This window comes from Equus asinus, chromosome X, assembly GCF_041296235.1.
Source record: "Equus asinus isolate D_3611 breed Donkey chromosome X, EquAss-T2T_v2, whole genome shotgun sequence".
Lineage (NCBI taxonomy): Eukaryota > Metazoa > Chordata > Mammalia > Perissodactyla > Equidae > Equus > Equus asinus.
The window spans coordinates 116,053,716-116,072,348 of NC_091820.1; the positions used below are offsets into that span (position 1 = coordinate 116,053,716).

The 18,633-nt window shown below is 39.2% G+C and overlaps 1 protein-coding gene across 1 annotated transcript; it reads right to left on the reverse strand.

Moving 5' to 3' along the window:
* Positions 1-10,485: 10,485 nt before the first annotated feature.
* Positions 10,486-13,577, reverse strand: LOC106846752 (DDB1- and CUL4-associated factor 12-like protein 2). Its single transcript, XM_014865739.3, has one exon. It carries the CDS (start codon positions 13,405-13,407, stop codon positions 12,016-12,018), a length of 1,392 nt encoding a protein of 463 aa, XP_014721225.2. The 5' UTR covers positions 13,408-13,577; the 3' UTR covers positions 10,486-12,015.
* Positions 13,578-18,633: the final 5,056 nt, after the last annotated feature.

The following is an 18,633-nucleotide window of genomic DNA, read 5'->3' on the forward strand; positions in this document are numbered from 1 at the left end:
TCACTAATTATTAGAGAAATGCAAATTAAAACTACAATGAGCTATCACCTCACATCTGTCAGGATGGCTATAATTAACAAGACAAGAAATAACAGATGTTGGAGAGGATGTAGAGAAAAGGGAATCCCCATACACTGATGGTGGGAATTGAAACTGGTGCAGCCAGCTTGGATAACAGCATGGAGATTTCTCAAAAAATTAAAGATAAAACTACCATATGGTCCAGCTATCCCACTACTGGGTATTTATCCAAAGAATATGAAACCTACAATTAAAAAAAAGATTTATGCACCCCTGCGTTCATCACAGCATCACGCACAATAGCCAAGACGTGGAAGAAACCCAAGTGCCTATTAGTGGATGAATAGATAAAGAAGATGTGGTATATATATACAATGGAATACTACTCAGCCATAAAAAAGACAAAATTTTGCCATTTGTGACAACATGGATGGACCATGAGGGTATTATGCTAAGCAAAATAAGTCATACAGAGAAGACAAATACTGTATGATTTCATTCATATGTGGAAGCTAAACAAACAAGTACATAGATAAGGAGAACAGATGAGTGGTTTACCAGAGGAAAAATTGGTGGTGGGAGGGTGAAAGGGGCACATATATATGGTCATGGATAAAAACTAGTCTATCGGTGATGAACATGATGCAGTGTATACAGAAACTGAAATATAATCATGCACACTTGAAATTTACATAGTTATAAGCCAATATGACCTCAATAAAATTAAAAAAAATTTTTTTAAATGCACACACTGTATGAAACAGCAAGTTTACTTCTACATTTTAAAAAAAGTACAGCAATTATCATGTGAGCATCATGAAACATTTTTTAATGTATATATGCAACATAATTTGAAATACAGAAAATTTAGCAAGAACCCAATTTTTCTTTGATATCATACATATTTTGTGATATATTCATATAATAGATGATCCAGTGGTTAAAATAAACTAAACAGACACATTCACAAATCGTTAGAAGATCTCACATAATGTTGAGTGAAAAAAGAGTAAACTTCTGGATAAGTTCAGTACATAATTTATGTAAATTTCTTAAGGCATTCAAAATTAATAAAAGTTATTCTATATACTATAGATGGAAACATGCATCTGTACAGAGTGACTCTGGTTATAGCTCTGAATCTTATTACCTCTTTTGACCTTTGGAAAGTTACTTAATTACTCCTTTGTAAAATGGTCATCTGTAAAACGTGAATTACTGTGAGGATTAAATGAGCAAATCTTTGGAAAGTTAATAACTGTCTAGCACCTGCTAAGTAATTAAGTATTCGTTAAGTAAACATAAATACCTAACAGTATAAAACTTGAACTGGACAGATGCTTGCTCGACTGTCATAGCGAGTCTTTACCTCTGGGGAGTCAAGAAGGGAATTTACAGTGTTCAACAAGGGCTTCCACTTCATCCATGATTTTACTTTCAGTTAATTTTAGATGGTAGAAACATGAGTTTTTGTTACATTATAGGCATATTCTGTTATTTTAAAAATTAAAAGTCAGGAGCTACATTTAAAATTACCACTATAAAAATATCTTGATCCTTAAAAATGAGAGTGTTATACTGCATGATCTTCAATAGTCTTTACAGACCTACACAACTTTATCATTCCCTAATCCTACTCTGGACCATATATTCTGTGGGTGCACACTAATAATAAGAGATGAACAAATTGTCATATTTATTACCATTTGCTTCTTCTCTATAAGAAGTGACCTTAGGAAAAGCTTAATTGCTACTATAGATTCTGAAAGGTAGTTACTTCCCCCACCTGATTTCCCATACACACTGCGTAATGTACAGTATACACTTTGTACCTTGATGTATGACATTTACAGCACCAGAACTAATTGCTATTATCTGAGTAGCAACTCAAAATATTGAGGTACAATGAAGGTTTGGTTGTTACATAGCTTTGACGTTTTAAGATTTTTTTTTATGTTTAAATATTCTCAAAGAATAGTAGTGCCAAGTTATCATTGATTACTCAATACTCAGCCTAGCGAATTGGAAAAAAATACAACAATAATAACAGATGCTGTGGGTCACTGCAGTGCTCTGCCATTAGTTTGACTTGTGTTTTTCATTTTGAGACTGGGTGAGTCACCCACGGAGAGTTATAAAGTAAAACAAAGAAGATTCAAGATTTTAATAAGACATTACCTTGAGTTCCTCACATTGAAGATAGTTTATCTCGGTCTGGATGCAAGTGTTTATATATGTGAACACTCACACAAAGATAGACACCTCAATAAACAGGCATAATAATAAAATCCCTTTGCAGGTGAAGACGAAATACTGGCTACTAAATACGTATATAGATATGACACAAGGATCATTATTCTATTGAGATCTTGGAGGTCAAATATGTGTCTCTATCTAATGTCCATTCTCCACAGAAGGTTCTGATCCTCTTATGATGGCTCTGTTTCTTTGCTTATGGAAGTTGCCTTTTACAAAGGGATTTATTTAATCCATGATCTGAGTCTTTTATCTTATTCTATAGAGAATATTTATTTGGTTTTCCAGGACAATATTATATTCTCAGGTTGCCAGATTCAAAACAACTAGATGGGTTCAGTGAGAGGAATTATTTCTGTTATTCAATTGGTGGTTTTGTCCACATTAATCTAAATCACTGATTTGAATGATTCTTTCTCAATGAATTGACTCATCTCTTTATAGCTACATCAACCAGCTATTACAATGTGTGCCAATATTATGACTGATTACTGGATAAAACCTAGTGAAGAGCAAGACAAAGGAGAAAATTTTGGTATTATATCTCTGTTTTGCTTTATATTTCCAGTGCTAAATATTTGTGATATTTAATTGAAAATTCATGCATTGATTATAACCCTTTGTAAGTGAGAGTGTCTAGATTTCAGAAGTCCTCTGATTAACAATAGGGAGGTATGTGCAGCAAATACGCTCCCATGTATTAATAGTGCTTAAGTCCTGATATTGAGAATAAAAGACTTTATGAATTATGTTCCTTCCCTCTCTGTGGCTATAGACTCAGTCTACCTTTTTAAAGTTTTGATTGGTTATTTTTCTCCTTGCCCCATATAAATAATAGAACTAAGTCCCATTTTTGTTGGAGATTAGATTAATATAGCGTAGGACTGGCCTTATCATCAGTTAAGGACATCAGAGATGGAAATAGATTTAAGTGTTATAGCAATGACTGAGAACATACCTTGGTCTATTCCAAAGCTAAAACTTGCCCCCCACCTTGTAATTATAGTTGGGAATATGGGACTAGAGAATATTAATGGACTTTTAGGGGTCAAGACTCAAACTAAAATTACAGTCATATAATAAGCAGAAACGTTTCAGGAAAAAAATGAGTATGCAAGAACATTGAAAGTCTCTAGTGTTACAAACTATTCAAATTAGCTTTTGGTTATGAATTATATAATTTATAAATTATTATATTATATATTATACATTATATATTATTATATTATATATATTATATTATATATTATTTATAAATTATAATTATATATTATGTATTATAAATCCAATAATTTGATATAATTTATGTATTTACATATTATATATGTATAATATATACTTATATATTTTATATATTATATAATTATAGGCATTATATAAATTTTATATAAATTTATATATTCGTGTACATAGATTTTATATATATATATATCAGGAAAAGTTAAAGAACAACACAAGTTCTTGAAATTGGTAGGTGCTGGGTCATGTCTTCTCTTTGTTCTGCATCTGGGTCAGGAACATTTACGTCACCATTCTGTGAAGTAGACACTGTGAGTTAGTACCTATGTAACTCTCACACTACTTGTCCAAAATCAGCTGGCTTGAGGACGTGAGAAGAAAGAAATAGAAAACCACAGTCCTGTCAAATGTTAATGGGACAAAGGGTTCCATGGTCTATTTTGAGACATACTGAATTCTTTATCCCTTCTTGGAGAAAATACAGTTGATCACTATTGTGATTGTTTGGCAATAGGAGTCCATGGACTTCCATATTACATAAAAATAAATTTTTATCATCTTTAGCTTATTTTAGCTTGTCGCTGCGTTGGGCACCATTGATCATTCCATTCTTCTCTCTCTTCTCCTTCCCACCCAACCAGGCCTTTTAAAATGTATCTTCATTGTTTTTTCTCCCTCTGTTTTACTAGATAAATACGTGTTAGTATAGACTGTTCAAACATTACATAAATATGCAAAATATGGGGGGCTGCCCTCGTGGCTGAGTGGTTAAGTTCCTGTATTCCACTTCAGCAGCCAGAGGTTCACAGGTTCAGATCCTGGCACAGAACTACACACCACTCACCAAGCCATGCTGTGGTGGCATCCCACATAGAAGACCTAGAATGACTTACAACTAGGATATACAACTATGTACTGGGGCTTTGGGGAGAAAAAAAAAAAAAGAGGAAGACTGGCAACAGATGTTAGCTCAGGGCCAATCTTCCTCACTAAAAAAAAAAACAAAAAAAACTTAAAAAAAAGAATTGGTGGGTAATTGGAATCTGCATTACTGAAAAAAAAAAAATATGTATAGGGCCCTCCCAGTGGTGTAGCTGTCAGGTTTGCACACTCCGCTTCAGTGGCCCGGGGGTCATGAGTTCCGATCCCAGGGTGGACCTACACACTGCTTATCAAGCCATGCTGTAGCAGGCATCCCACGTATAAAGCAGAGGAAGAGGGGCACGAATGTTAGCTCACAGCCAGTCTTCCTCAGCAAAAAAGAGGAGGATTGGCGGTGGATATTAGCTCAGGGCTAATCTTCCTCAAAAAAAAATTTATATATATGTAAAATATCAAGAATGTGCCCTATTATGCTATTTCTTAGAGGCACACAGTTAACCCTTTTGTGTATATTCTTATATATACTGTATGCTTCTTCCTCTCATCTTCCTCCTTTTATTTTTAAACAAAAATTGTATTATAATATGCCTCTGGTTTTCAATTTGCTTATTTAGACTAACATTATCAAGGCTACTTCTCTATGTTAGTACATAAAGAACCAGATCCAGAATTTTAACTACAGTATAGTATTCCATTATTTGGAGAAGGGTCCAACTAGCCAAGGCCATCCGTGAACAGTCCTCCGACTGTGCTGGTAACTTCAAAAATCACTCCTGCTATTGATGTGTGCTAAAGTATAGCTTGGAACCTTTGGAGGAGATACTATGAAGACTAGCTCCCACCAAAATGGCAGCATTCTCATAGTTGTGTCTTAGGCTTGTGGTAATTCTGCTCAGCTTCATTTCTCAAAGTGATGCCATCTATTTTCTCTTTTGCAGAACACTGTCAAAATATCTGATCTGATAATGGCACTCTTATTTATAGCACTATCATGGAGTTATTCAATTAAAATATTCTTTACTTTCATTTCTATAATGGTTCTTATATAGGTTTTTAGAAGGTGTCTGTCATTTTGAACCAGAAGCTCCACTGAATTTTTAAACTGGTTAGTTTTGCATATAGCCAACATCACCTTTGATCTGGATTATTGTAGTGACTTACCAATTTCTCTGTCTTTTCCCCACTACAGTCTGCAGTGTATTATCTACAGAGCACCCAAGTTTCTTTTTAAAACATAAATCCCCTCTTCAAAACCCTTCCTGGCTTTTCAACTCATTCAGAATAAAGTCCAAGGTTCTTATAATTGCTTACAGATCTCTGCATGATGTTGTCCCCCATTACCTCTTTGAACCTACTCCTTTCTTCATGCATTCTGCTCCAACCACACAGGTCTCCTTTCTGCTCCTCTGACACACTAGGCATGGTCCCACCTCAGATGTCTGTACTTGCTATTCCCTCCATTTTGCAACCCTCTTCTCAGATACAGCTGCTTGGCTCACTTTGTCACTTCCTTCAGATCTCAGCTCAAATGTCAAATTACTGACCAGACTTTCATGAACAATTTTATTTAAAGTTGCATCTTTCCCACAATTTCTATCCCCTATTCTCTTTTGGAACACAATAGAGAGGCCAGAAATAGAAGCACACAAATATGGTCAATTAATTTATGACGAAGGAGCCAAGAATATACAATGGGAAAGGACAGTCTCCTCAATAAATGGTGTTGGGAAAACTGGACAGTCATATGCAAAAGAATGAAACTGGACCACTGTCTTATACCATACACAAAAATCAACTCAAATTCTGTTAAAGAGACTACATCAAACTAAAAAGCTTCTACACAGCAAAGGAAATCATCAACAAAATGAAAAGCCAACCTACAGAATGGGAAAAAATATTTGTAAATCATATATCTGATAAGGAGTTAATATGCAAAATATATAAAGTATTCATACAACTCAACAGCAAAATAAAAAATCAGATTAAAAAATAAGCAGAGGATCAGAACATTTTTCCAAAGAAGACATGAAGACATACAGATGGCCAACAGGTGCATGAAAAGGTGCTCAACATCACTAATCAGGGAGATGCAAATCAAAACCACAATGAGATATCACTTCACACCTGTTAGAATATCTGTAATTAAAAAGACAAGAAATAACAAGTGCTAGCAGGTATGTGGGGAAAAGGGAACCCCTGTACACTATTTGTGGGACAGTAAATTGGTGCAGTGTGGAGATTCCTCAAAAAATTAAAAATAGAACTACCATATGATGCAGCAATTCCGTTTGAGTATTTATCCAAAGGAAACAAAAACATTTGCTCAATGTTCATTGCAGCATTATTTACAATAGCTAAAACATTGAGCCAACCTAAGTGTCTTTCGATGGGATGAATGTATAAAGAAAATTTGGTATGTATATAAAAATGAAATATTTTTCAGCCCTGAAAAAGAAGAAAATCCTGCCATTTGTGACAACATGGGCATTATGCTAAGTGAAATAAGTCAGATGGAGAAAGAGGAATATTATACGACCTCACCTATTTGTGGGATCTAAAAAAAAAAATGAACCCCTAGATACAGAGAACACAGTGGTGGTTGCCACAGGTGGAGGGTTGAGCGTGGGCGAAATGGGTGAAGGGAGTCAAAAGTTACAAACTTCCAGTTACAAAATAAATAAGTCCTGGGAATGTAAGATATAGCGTGGTGACTATAGTTAGTAATACTGTATTGCATATTTGAAAGTTGTTAAGAGAGTAGGTCTTAAAAGTTCCCATCACAAGAGAAAAACTGTAACTATGTGTAGTGATGAGTGCTAACTAGACTTATTGTGTTGATCATTTCACAGTATATACACATATCAAATCATTATGTTGTATACCTGAAACAAATAAAATATGTCAAGTATATCTCAATAAAAAGTAATAAAATAAAATTGCATCTCCCCTGGAATTCTTATCCCCTATTCTCTTTTACCCTGATTTATTTATTAGCATTGATAACCATCTGACATACTATACATTTACTAGTTTATATGATTATTGTCTCTTTCCTTCTCAATGGACTGCAAGCCTTGTGAGGGCATGGCTTGCTTGTCTTGTTCAACATAGTACCTCTAGCACCTGGAACAGTGCCTGGTACATGGTTAAGCATTCAAAAGATATTTGATGACTGACTAAATAAAAAAATATTGATTTTTTTATATATTAATTTAAAAATTGAACATCTTACTAAATTATTTCATTGTTACTAACAAATATTTCAGTTGGCCCTTTTGGATTTTTATACAGTTATCATCTGCAAATAATTATAACTGTTTTCTCTTTTCCAATATTTATACCTTTTATTTTACTATCTTTTCTAATTGCTGTATCTAGACTCTTCATAATAATATTTAATACTCGTGGTTATTTTTAGAATCCTTGTTTTGTTCCTTACTTTCATAGGAATTCCTCTGATGTTATACACTTAAAGAGGATTCTGGTTCAGGTTTGAAACACAACACAGACACACACACTCACCATATGAAGAATATATTTCCTCACACATTACTAAGAATCCTATCAGAATTGTGGTAGGATTTTATTAAGTTATTTACTGAAATTTATTAACACAAACATGTGTCTTCTCACTTGACCTGTTCATACGATACACTGCAATAAAAGATTTCTCACTTTGTGCGTTCAAGGAACTAGCGTCACTTTGCCATGATATAGTTTCCTTTTAATACACTGATACACAGGGTTTTTAAAGGATAAGTTGCATTATTTATCTATATATGTAAAACTGATCTCTTTTCATTTTGTGCAGTTTTAGTCATGTTTGTTATTAATATTATGCTGGCCTCATAGAAAAGAGTAAACTTTTCTTTTTATGCTCTGAAGCTGCTCAAAATTACTTTGTTTGTCAGACTATCAAGCCTAGCATGCCTATTATGTTTATAATTATGTGTTTATGTGTGTGATTTTCTTGGAGGAAAGGGCAGATTAAAAACATAACATTCACAGTTTTCTAGGGTTAATGATCTGTTTCTCATTTTTTCTTGGAAAAAGTTTAGTCATTTGTATCTTCTGATAATTTCTCCACTCAGATTTTTCATTTACTGGCCTAATAAATAAATCTGTGCCTGTGACTATTTCTTCTTTCTCACTTCTAATTCTTTGTGCTTTTGGGATTGTGATGCTGAGCAAAGGGACATCCTCCACTGGACACCTCCTTTGTCCTTTGGCAACCTGGGAAAATTATCAGAGACTGCACCTGTGGCATTGAGGTGGGAACTCAAATATGTTCTACTAGCAACTGGTGGTGAGGTGATGCTCCAGCTCTGTGAGACTGCCAGGGCTTTGGCATGGCTGCCAGGGATGCTGCTGCCAGCAGGCTGTTGGGAGCGCTGGAGACATCTCAGACCAGCAGGCTAAGTGGTCCAGAAATCACTAACTGTGAAGTCCTGCTTTGTGACAAAGGTCTGACTTTTCATTCTCCAAGAAGGTACCAGCAGTTGACCAATGAAAAAGCTTAGTTAGTGGACCAAGGCGAGGTCCTTGGTAAATACTTAGGGAGGATATCCAGGAGAAAAACTGCCCTTTGTGACTGAGGTGGAGACTCAAAAATTATTATAATTTTAGTATTAAAGAAATATTTTGTTGTCTCAGATTGATGGGGTCATGGCATTTGGGTAAAATAAGCATCTTCTATTTTACATCCCCTTTTTTTTCTTCTTCCTTGCTTTTTAGGATCTTTGATAGGCTTTTCTATTCTGCCTGCCTATAACAGGGTGAGTTTCCTAGCGTTTCATATAACTCATCTTCCCAGCAGTGAGAAATCTCATTCTGGGACATAGTCCTTCACTCGATATCTTCTCCTGATGTCACATAGGCACCTCAAATTCAACATGTCCCCAGTCGAGTTGATCACTTTCCATGTGCATCCTTTATGCCTATATTCTCTATAGTCATTTGTTGCCAGTGTTCATTTACATGCAAGCCAGAGCCTTAGAGTCCACCTAAATTAAATTCTTCGGCTTTCTTCACCCTCCACATGAAATACCAAATACTGTTTGTTTACTTTGTTTCACCCTCATTTTTCTAATAACTTTCTCCCTCTCCACACTGACCTCAAATATCCTAGTTCAGACTCTCATCATATCCTACTGGGATTTTCTTCAGTGACATCTGATGCACTGAATCCAAGTGAAACCAGGGTGCAATAAACTGGGTAACTCAACTAGGTCCAGCTATGTATCTAAGGAATGTAGTCTTTGTAATCCATCTCCAGATATGTGAGCCTGAACTGTAGATGTTCTCTGCCTTTGGTTTGACAGTATTTTTATTACTTACCCTCATTTCCTCATATTCTTGATCTTTGTTTCAGAACCTACTTGGTACTCTGACCACAAATCTAATTAACTCAGCCACAGTGGCTTAGAAAGAAAGGATCAAGATCAAGATCAAGATCAAGAGGGTATCTGATTGGCAAAGAGCACAGAATTTGACGTACTGTTGGCAAGGGTGTGGTGAAGCATGCATGCATACATTATTTATGGGAGGTTAAGTTGGTAGGACCTCTTTAGAGGGTAATTTGGCAATGGCTATCAAATATATAATTGACCCTGCAATTCCATCTCTAGGAATTTATCCTGAAGATATATTTAGATATGTGCACAAAAATGTATGCACCTAAGTAATCACTGCAGAATAGCTTATAGTAACAGAAAATTAAAACCAATATAAATGCTTATCAAAGGTGTAATAAATAAAATATGTTCCAACCATACAGGGGAATACTATACAATTAAAATGAATTAGGTAGATATGTGTAAGAAATAATCTCTAAGATTTTGTGGCAAAAAAGGCACAGATATGTGCATGTTATCATTTGTATAAAAATTGCATACATACACATATATGCTTATCTATGTATAGACTATAAGTAGATACACATACAAAATGTACTGCTTGTGATCTACCGGTAGGAGATCAGCGATTCTGGAGTGTGAAACTTACTTTTCACTGTACACCTTTTATAAAGTGTGATGTTTTTGGTCATGTGCATGTATTACTTAATTTAAATTAAAATAAAGCAAAACAACAATAAAGACCAAGTGGGAAGTCTTGGTATATGTACTTTAAAATATTAGAAATATCCGCATATGTAAAATGGTACACATCTATGCCTTTTCCTCACATGAGAAGTAACATATACACATACACAAATATCCAGTATATTTGAGTAGGTAGTTATAAGCACAACATGTATGTTGGCATAAATGAAAAACAGTTTGTTAAATCATCTTAAAAAACCAACAAGGCGCCTAACTGCCCTAACCTATAGCAAGTACATTGAGATAAGGTATTCCAACTGGTATTGAATCTTTTACCCCATGATAGTAGCATAAGTTTGCTTTTCAGAAACAAATGTACAAAGTGTGCATAGCTGATGTTTCAGCTTCTTTCCTGAAGAGGAGAAACTTCTCTCCAGTTCAGTTTCTCTCCAGGAAGATTTCGACTTTGATACTTGTATTCCTAGAAGGACAATTAAGAAAACATAAAGTATATATTTAAGCATTCAAAAACTTTAGCCGAGCACTGAATTGCTAAAATGCTGAACGTTTTATTTTTTTCTGCAGTACATCACATACTCAATCCAGATAAAAGAATTATCCATGTATACAATAAAAAACTATCAAGAACTACTACATTGAGCACAACAGCTGGCCTTTCTCTGTAAATGGCTGCCTGGATAGTGTTACCTTAACTTTAAAGGACTGTTTACCCCAAAATGTACCTCCCTGATTGTCCCGCCACATATAGGCCAGTTTTGATTAGCTCTGAAAATCTGTAGCATAAATGCTATCCAAGAAAGCAAACCATAATATAGCAGCTTAAAACAAGAAGGCTGAGGGCCTTGGGGTATTGATGCTAATTTTTAGTGATTAATCAAAATTGTGATTAATAGGATGAATAGCATTGTAAGATTTCTTAACAGAACATATTTTTAAAGTATTTTATGCACCAACAATATACAAACAACAAACACTAAGTCTCCAACATCCAAATGAAACATGCCCCAAATGGTGGCAATCTAGAACTTGAAATGCATTTTCTGACTGGAGCAGGGCTATAAGCCTGCCCTGTTATATGACAGGTAGTTCCTCAGACCAGCCCCAAAGACACTCTTTAGCACACATTTTCCTGGAAATATCATACATCTGAAATGTGTAAAAGACCTGAACATTCTGTTAAAGTACTGAATGGTAAAACTAAAGTACTGAATTGTAGCGGGAACTGACTGTATCAACCCAGAGAAAGAGCATGTGTGAATCATTCAAGAGGGAACAAAAATAAGGATTAGGCAACAAAATTCTTTGTAAAAGAAGGCAGAAAAGACGGTGGGGGGGTGGTGCAGATAAATATTAAAGCCAAGTTTTGATGGCCCAAAAGACCACTTCTGCTTTTTCTCTTTCTCTCTCTGCCCCAAAATAAGCACAGGTAAGCTGGGCAGTTTCCACCTGGAGGACAAAACCCACTCAGAGTTAAAAGCACAAACACAGTATGAAGAAGGAAAGTGGGAGGGGACTGGAAGGTAATCTGGGCACTTTGAGAACAGGGCGGCCATCCTTAGCTCCAGAGGCCTGCGTAGTTCCCATGGAGGCCTGAAGGGAGAGGGCCCCCAGCCACGAAGAGCTTCATCTCAGGCCAGTTGTAGCAGTGGGTGTAGAGCGCGTTGGGGAACTCGCCTACGCCGCCAAAGTAGTTCACCCACAGGTCATCGTGGTTGAGCCAGCCTCTGCCACAGGTGAGCTTGAGCTTCCTCGCTGCGGGCCCGGGAGAGGAGTCCGGGCTGGCCAAGGCCTTCTCCTCCAGGAACTTCTGGGCTCTGACGTCATAGAAGAGCAGGGAGCCGTGGCCCGTGCCCACGGTGACGATGTGCTGGTAGAAGCTCAGCGAGCGCACGCCCGTGCCGCCCTCTCGAGAGCACAGGGGTCGGATGTTCTGCTGGCGCTGGCGCGGATCCAGGAAGGAGACGTGGGACTGGGAGCCCACCGCGTACAGGGACAACTCGTCGCAGTAGGTTAGGCACACGTTCTCTCGGCAGTAGGGCAGCCTGATGGACAGCAGCCTGGACAGGGTGCTCCGGGCTTTCCACAGGTGGAAGTAGCCGTCCAGGGACACCGCTCCCAGCTCCTGGTTCTTGCCACTGAAGGCCAGGGCCCGTACCTTGCGGTTACTGGGGTTGGTGCTGGCCCTGGGGATGGTCTCCAAGTCCCTTGGACGGATGTGGGCGTACACGGGGAGCCCCGCGTCATTGTGCCAGGCGATGCTGCCATTGAATATGTCGGGGTCCATCCGCCACAGAGCCACGGTGCCATCGCGGGAGCCGCTCACAGCCACTGTGTCACTCATCCAGGCGATGGCGAAGATCCAGTCCTTGTGACCGTGGCGGTCGCCCAGGCACACGGGGTCCAGGGTGGGCAGCTGGTAGACAGCCAGACTGTTGGGGTTCTCGCCCCCCGTGGCCAGAAGCGTCTTGGAGGGATTCAACTCGATGGCGTGGATGCCGCAGCTCGGCTGGGCCCGAGCCGGCCCGGGTTCCCGGTCCCGCATGAGGGGGATGCGCGTGATCTGGCCCGACTGCACGTCCACCACGAAGAGCGTGTTGCACTTGGTGCCGCACACCACCTGCCTGGCGTTCAGCCACTGCGACGCGAACACCTTGTTGAGGGTGCCCAGGGCCAGCTCGCGCTCCCGCAGCAGCTCGGGCAGCTTCTGCACCGCGTAGCCGCGCAGCTCGCCCTCGAAGCCCAGGAGCCCGGCGCGGCCCCGCGCGCCCACCTCGCGGCCCTTCAGGTAGGGCACCAGCGAGCGCCGCGTCGCCGGCCCCCTCTGCTTCTTGAGCAGCAGCGGTCCCTCTCCGCCCGCCGCCGCCGAGCCCTGCGACGACGAGCTCGCGGCGCCCGCCTCGACCGCCGGCGCTTTCCGCTTCCTGCTACCTGTTTGCTGCGGGGCCATGGGGGGCGGCGGGCGAGCGGCGGCGCGGCGGCGGCGGCGGCGCGTGGCACCCGTGCTGGCCGTGGCGGCGGGGACGGCGGCGCCTCGCGTCAGGCGGGAGCGCGGGCTCTCGGGCCAAGCGGCGGGGACGCCCGCGGGGCGCGGAGCCGACTGAGTCCGGGGAGCGGCGGCGGCGGCGGCGAGGGCGCCGGGGCGGGCGAGGACCGCGTGCCGGAGGGAGCCGAGTGCGGGCCGAGTGCGGGCGGAGCGCGGCGGTGGCGAAGATCTCGCCGAGGGCGGGAAGTGCGACCGGCGGTGCGGCGGGAGCGAAGTCAGTGTGGGACGAGGACGACGCGGGGGCCGAGTGAGGGGCGGAGGCAGCGGGAGGAGCTGACTTGGAGCGGGCGTGGGGTGCGGGGTTAGCACATGCCAGGCTGGGAGGGGTCGGAGTGGGGCAGAAGGTGGGGGATGGAGCCCGCGAAGGGGAGACTCAGCCCGGGCCAATGCTCCAGGATCCTGAAGCCGTCTCAGTGTGGACACAACCTAAAGTACCTGCCCAGGCCCCCGATAGCCTACTCTGGGCGTTTTACTACCCTCAGGACAGCGACCAACTAGCCTTCTTAAAATCCCTGCTTAAATGAAATCTGAAAGCTAAAATATAGTCAAGTATGAGGCTAGAAGGAGCTCTGACAATTATCTGTCCAAGAAACACATGTGCACTTAGTGCAATCCTGGGAGACCCCTTTGCTACAATTAGATTAGTGAACTTGATGGGGATCGGAACGTTTGGCAGAGGCAGGGAGACCCTTCCCCTAGGTCTGTCCTGCAGCCCCTCCTGTCTCATCGTCACTGTTGGTGTCTGTCATAAATTTTCAACCATTTTTTTTCTTAATTCTCAAGTTGAAGTCCCTGAGCTCCTGCACCAGAATCCCTGAGGAGTGTGTTCCAAATGCAGTTCCCTAGGCTCCACTTCCCACTAGGGGTGGGGTTAAGACCCTGTGGTTGATCACAACCTCAGGAACCTAGAGGACTGCACTGAGGATGGGCCTAGGGGATAAGAGAAGGGTGTTCTTCTTGGTGTTGAGTTCTCTTGAATCTCAGAGCCCTCAGGTAGTGGAGCGGAGTGGAAGAGGTCCCGGAGAGGGATACCTCATTCCCTTCTCCAACGAGGGAAGTTTCAGTCCTCATTGTCAGTCCCAGGAGGAGTCCCAGGTGCCTGGGCAGAGCCCTGTCATGTGTGGGAGGCCCCCTGGGGCGTTGGGACAGGGCCCTGAGAGATGCTCAGGATTTCCATATAGTGGCACAGATAGTGAAGAAGGATGTAACCATATAGACACAATGGTGGAGTGCAGAGGTTCAGAGCATGGGTTTATCACTCTCACGATTTGGATGGTCCATATCTGGCTCTGCAGCTTCAGAGCAAAGTTTGGTGGGAAGCTGATCTCCGGGCATCCTCAATTACACAGGGATACAAGTGGCTGATGGCTGATACCAACCCTGCGCACTTCGCAGTCCTCCTCTGCAAAACCGTGTTTGCTGAGTGGGTGCATGTGGGGAGGTGGATTAACTTTTCTGACCAATCAGGGGAGAGCATGGGAGTTACTTTGTTGCTGCTTTTCTTCTCCTTCTCCCTGCCCTTTTTGCAACTTCACCACAAATGCACAAACTCCCAAAAACTATGGGTCTTTCCCACCACTCTAGTCCAGCTGCTGCATCTCAGTGCCCACTCCTCCCCCATATTCCTGTGTTTAATGCCATATCAAGAGGCGGGTGAGGATGGTGGATAGGGAGTGACCTGACAATGGAAAAAATGCTGACAACTTCATGATTAGAACTGGCAATTCTAGAGGATAACTGACTACAAATTCCTTTAACTCAACCTACCATAATATTTTCTTATTTTTTTTAATTCCACCACAGAAAAATGGATATTATATAGTAAGATTTCATGATATACTTTTTACTGTTGTGGTAGAACAAACTAGGCTGAACATTTCGAGAGAGAGATGAATTTATATAGATATAGATACTTCAATTATAAAATAAATAATTCTTATAATAGTTATTATTTGAGAGCCAATTTGTGTCATGGGCTGGAGGCTGTGCTAAACACTTCAAATGCTTTATGTACATTCAGCCTCACAATAACTTTGTGAAGTAGGTTCTATTTTTATAGACATATTTTAAAATGAGGGAACTGAGACCCAGAAAGAGTAATGGCTTCCCCATGGTCACACAGCTGGTAAATGGTAAAGTCAGGTCATGAATCCCTGTCTGACTCCAAAGCTTTTAAGAGTAATAACTATTCTGCATTATTCAATAAGTACAATTTTTCTATTTCCATGTCTTTAAAAAACCACGTAAACCACCCCATCATGGAAATTTTACAGGTGTTGCATCTTGCGTACTTTTGAAAGATAGCAATAATTCCTAAAATAAATGAATGAATACTTAATACAAATTATATACAATACTTTTTATGTGATAAGTATAGGCAAATATATGATCTCTGAGACATATTTGAAATTTTTAACAAATTCTTTTTAGTTAATATTTATGAAACATAATATATTCCTACATACATTTTTGGTAATAATAACACCCATATAAATAGTCCTGGTATTATGTCTCTCCACTTTTTTGATAATATGAATATGCAATATTTATGTATAATAATGTTTGTAGTCAGTGTTCAGATTACTATTTTGTTTTGATAAATGAGGTGTGCTAATTTCATGTGGAATACAATACATGAAACACATTTCATTTATGTCTACACTTTCAAATTTCTCTGAGCTTTTTGCTTAAAGATGTAAAACTTCCAGACAAGAGCCAAATGATGTTAAGAGATTTACAGTTTTGTATATCAGCTTGCAAATGTGAACCTTTATTTGCATCTGAGTGCTTTGATTTTAGGAAAACATAATGTCTGCTAATATATAAAGTCATACACAGTACCTTTATTGTTAAAGAGTAGATCCAATGTCGTGATAATAAAATTTCAGGTGTCTGCATAGCGTTCTGAGTGTCAGGGTCTCCATTAATTATTTTTGTTACCTATGAGGCCCACTGAGTATATAAGTGTAAACATCTTGTCAGTCATTACTAATCTATTTCTATATTCATCACTGCTTTTTGCTACTAACATACAGCTGGATAAATTTGTATTCACCTCACCTATCTTCCCTACGCCTGATTCCCCTCTGTTGGATTGAGGCTTACATGAGTGGTTTCAGGGCACTGTCTTATCCTGTTCTCTAGTTACTTAATATGTTTAAATATTATTTTCTTAATTAGATTGTAAACTCCTCAAGGAGTTAAGTAATGTTTACTACTTCTTTTGTACCATCGCATAGCTCTAGGTATGCACTAAATGGTTTATAAAACTGGTAATTGTCCTGTTGATAAACTAGAGAACAAAGGAGAGCAAACAAAATTAAATATCCAAAAATTAGGAGTAAGGCATTTTGAAATCAAATCACTTGAGTGGAGAAAATGAAGGATGTGAGCTGATTTGTTTATATATAGTTTTATATATATAGTTTGTATATAGTTGTATGTATATAAACTATATATAGTTATGTAGATATATAGATCAATATAGATCTCTACATCTGTATATCTATGTAACTTCAAATAAATTGTGTGGCATTATTGTCTACATTTACATATGTTTCTCTTCAGCTTAATGGACAATTTTATCAACTGTGTGTCTGTTAACCTTTCTAATCTATAAATGAAGAAAAGGATCTGTCTAGCCAATAAACATGTTAGATTACCAATTTAAAATTAGTTAAGGCAGAAGATTTGTTAATTCTCTGTGGTATCGTGAATATAAGCTTGATTATTAAATATGATTCAATTATTTTTAAAATATTACTATTTTTAGCTTCAAAACTAAATGGTCTCAGGACAAAGGCACTAAAAGAGAAAGGCAGGGTAATAGTAAAACTGGTGAGTCAGTAATAAGTCTTTCTGAAAAAGTACTCAATTATGAAAGTTTCTTTCACATATTCTATACAGAAATAGATCTTATGAATACAGGCTTTATAGATTGGAGCAGATTTCCAGGTATAATGACACCTGTCTTCATAAATGACATTATATAATCATTTCTGATATATTGTATATAAATATAAAGTGAGGCTGTCCTTAAAAAATATTTTTGACATCTTATCTACATTTGTATGTATAGCCTTTGTATTATCTTTATCAACAAGTATAAGACACTAAAAATTTAAGTACAGTTAATTAGGCTTGCTTTAAAATAATATATGATAATCATACCCTGTTATTTACAACAGACACAAGAAAATTATTTTGCATTATTAAATTAAATGAATTTTCACTTAATCTCTCATTATAATATAGTCATACCATTTCAAGCTGTGACCTTGTCAAGTCTCCTAAGATAAGCAGCTGTGAACCTGGTTTGTAGTCAGATGGGAGGCTTCCTCCGAACCTCATGATGCAGAAACTGGTAGAGATGACTCAGCAGGCTGTGTTTCCTCCTACAAAGGCACTACTAAAGGCGTGTGCTGTCAGATGGGGGAATAAAGGAAACATTTATCACACTATTTCATTTACTAGAAACAGAATTATGGAGAAAGAGGCAATTTTGACTCTATGACCTCTTCTTGGCCCTCCCCCTCTCCATCTTCTCTAAGAGGAAGGAATGTGTCAGAGCCCAAGCTTGGGCTTTGTTTAATGAGGGTAGATTTAGTGCTGGTTTCTGTTTTATGGGAGGTACAACAGTGTAGTGGTTAAGAGAGTGGACTTTGAAGCCACATAACGTGGTCTGAATTCTGGTTCTGTGGTTTGCTGACCTTGGAACTGGGTCAGTTAGCATACTCTCTTTGCATTTATTCCCTTATCTATAAATGTGAGATAATAATAGCACCTATTCCCTGGGGTTGTTTTGATCATCCAGTGAGTTAGTATATATATACCACTAAGAAAAGTGTCTAGAAGATTATGAGCTCTTAATAAATTTATCTTAAACCCTAATGGCTTTCCCTCCTATCCCTTATGTAAATTTACAAAGACAACTTGAAAACCATGGCAATTGGGATTTTTGAGTGCACACTGCAGTGCAGTGCACACTTACCATTCCTAAAAACTAGTACATGAGGGATAAAATATTTGTACAGCTAGTTTCTTGTCTGCTCACATACAGCTCATCAGTCTCTGTCATCTTTCCAATCTATAGATAAATATTCATATGGGTAGAATGTATTGTAGGAGTAA

Coding starts and splice junctions, on each gene's coding strand:
- LOC106846752 (XM_014865739.3), bottom strand. CDS start 13,407: ATGGCCCCGCAGCAAACAGGTAGCAGGAAGCGGAAAGCGCCGGCGGTC.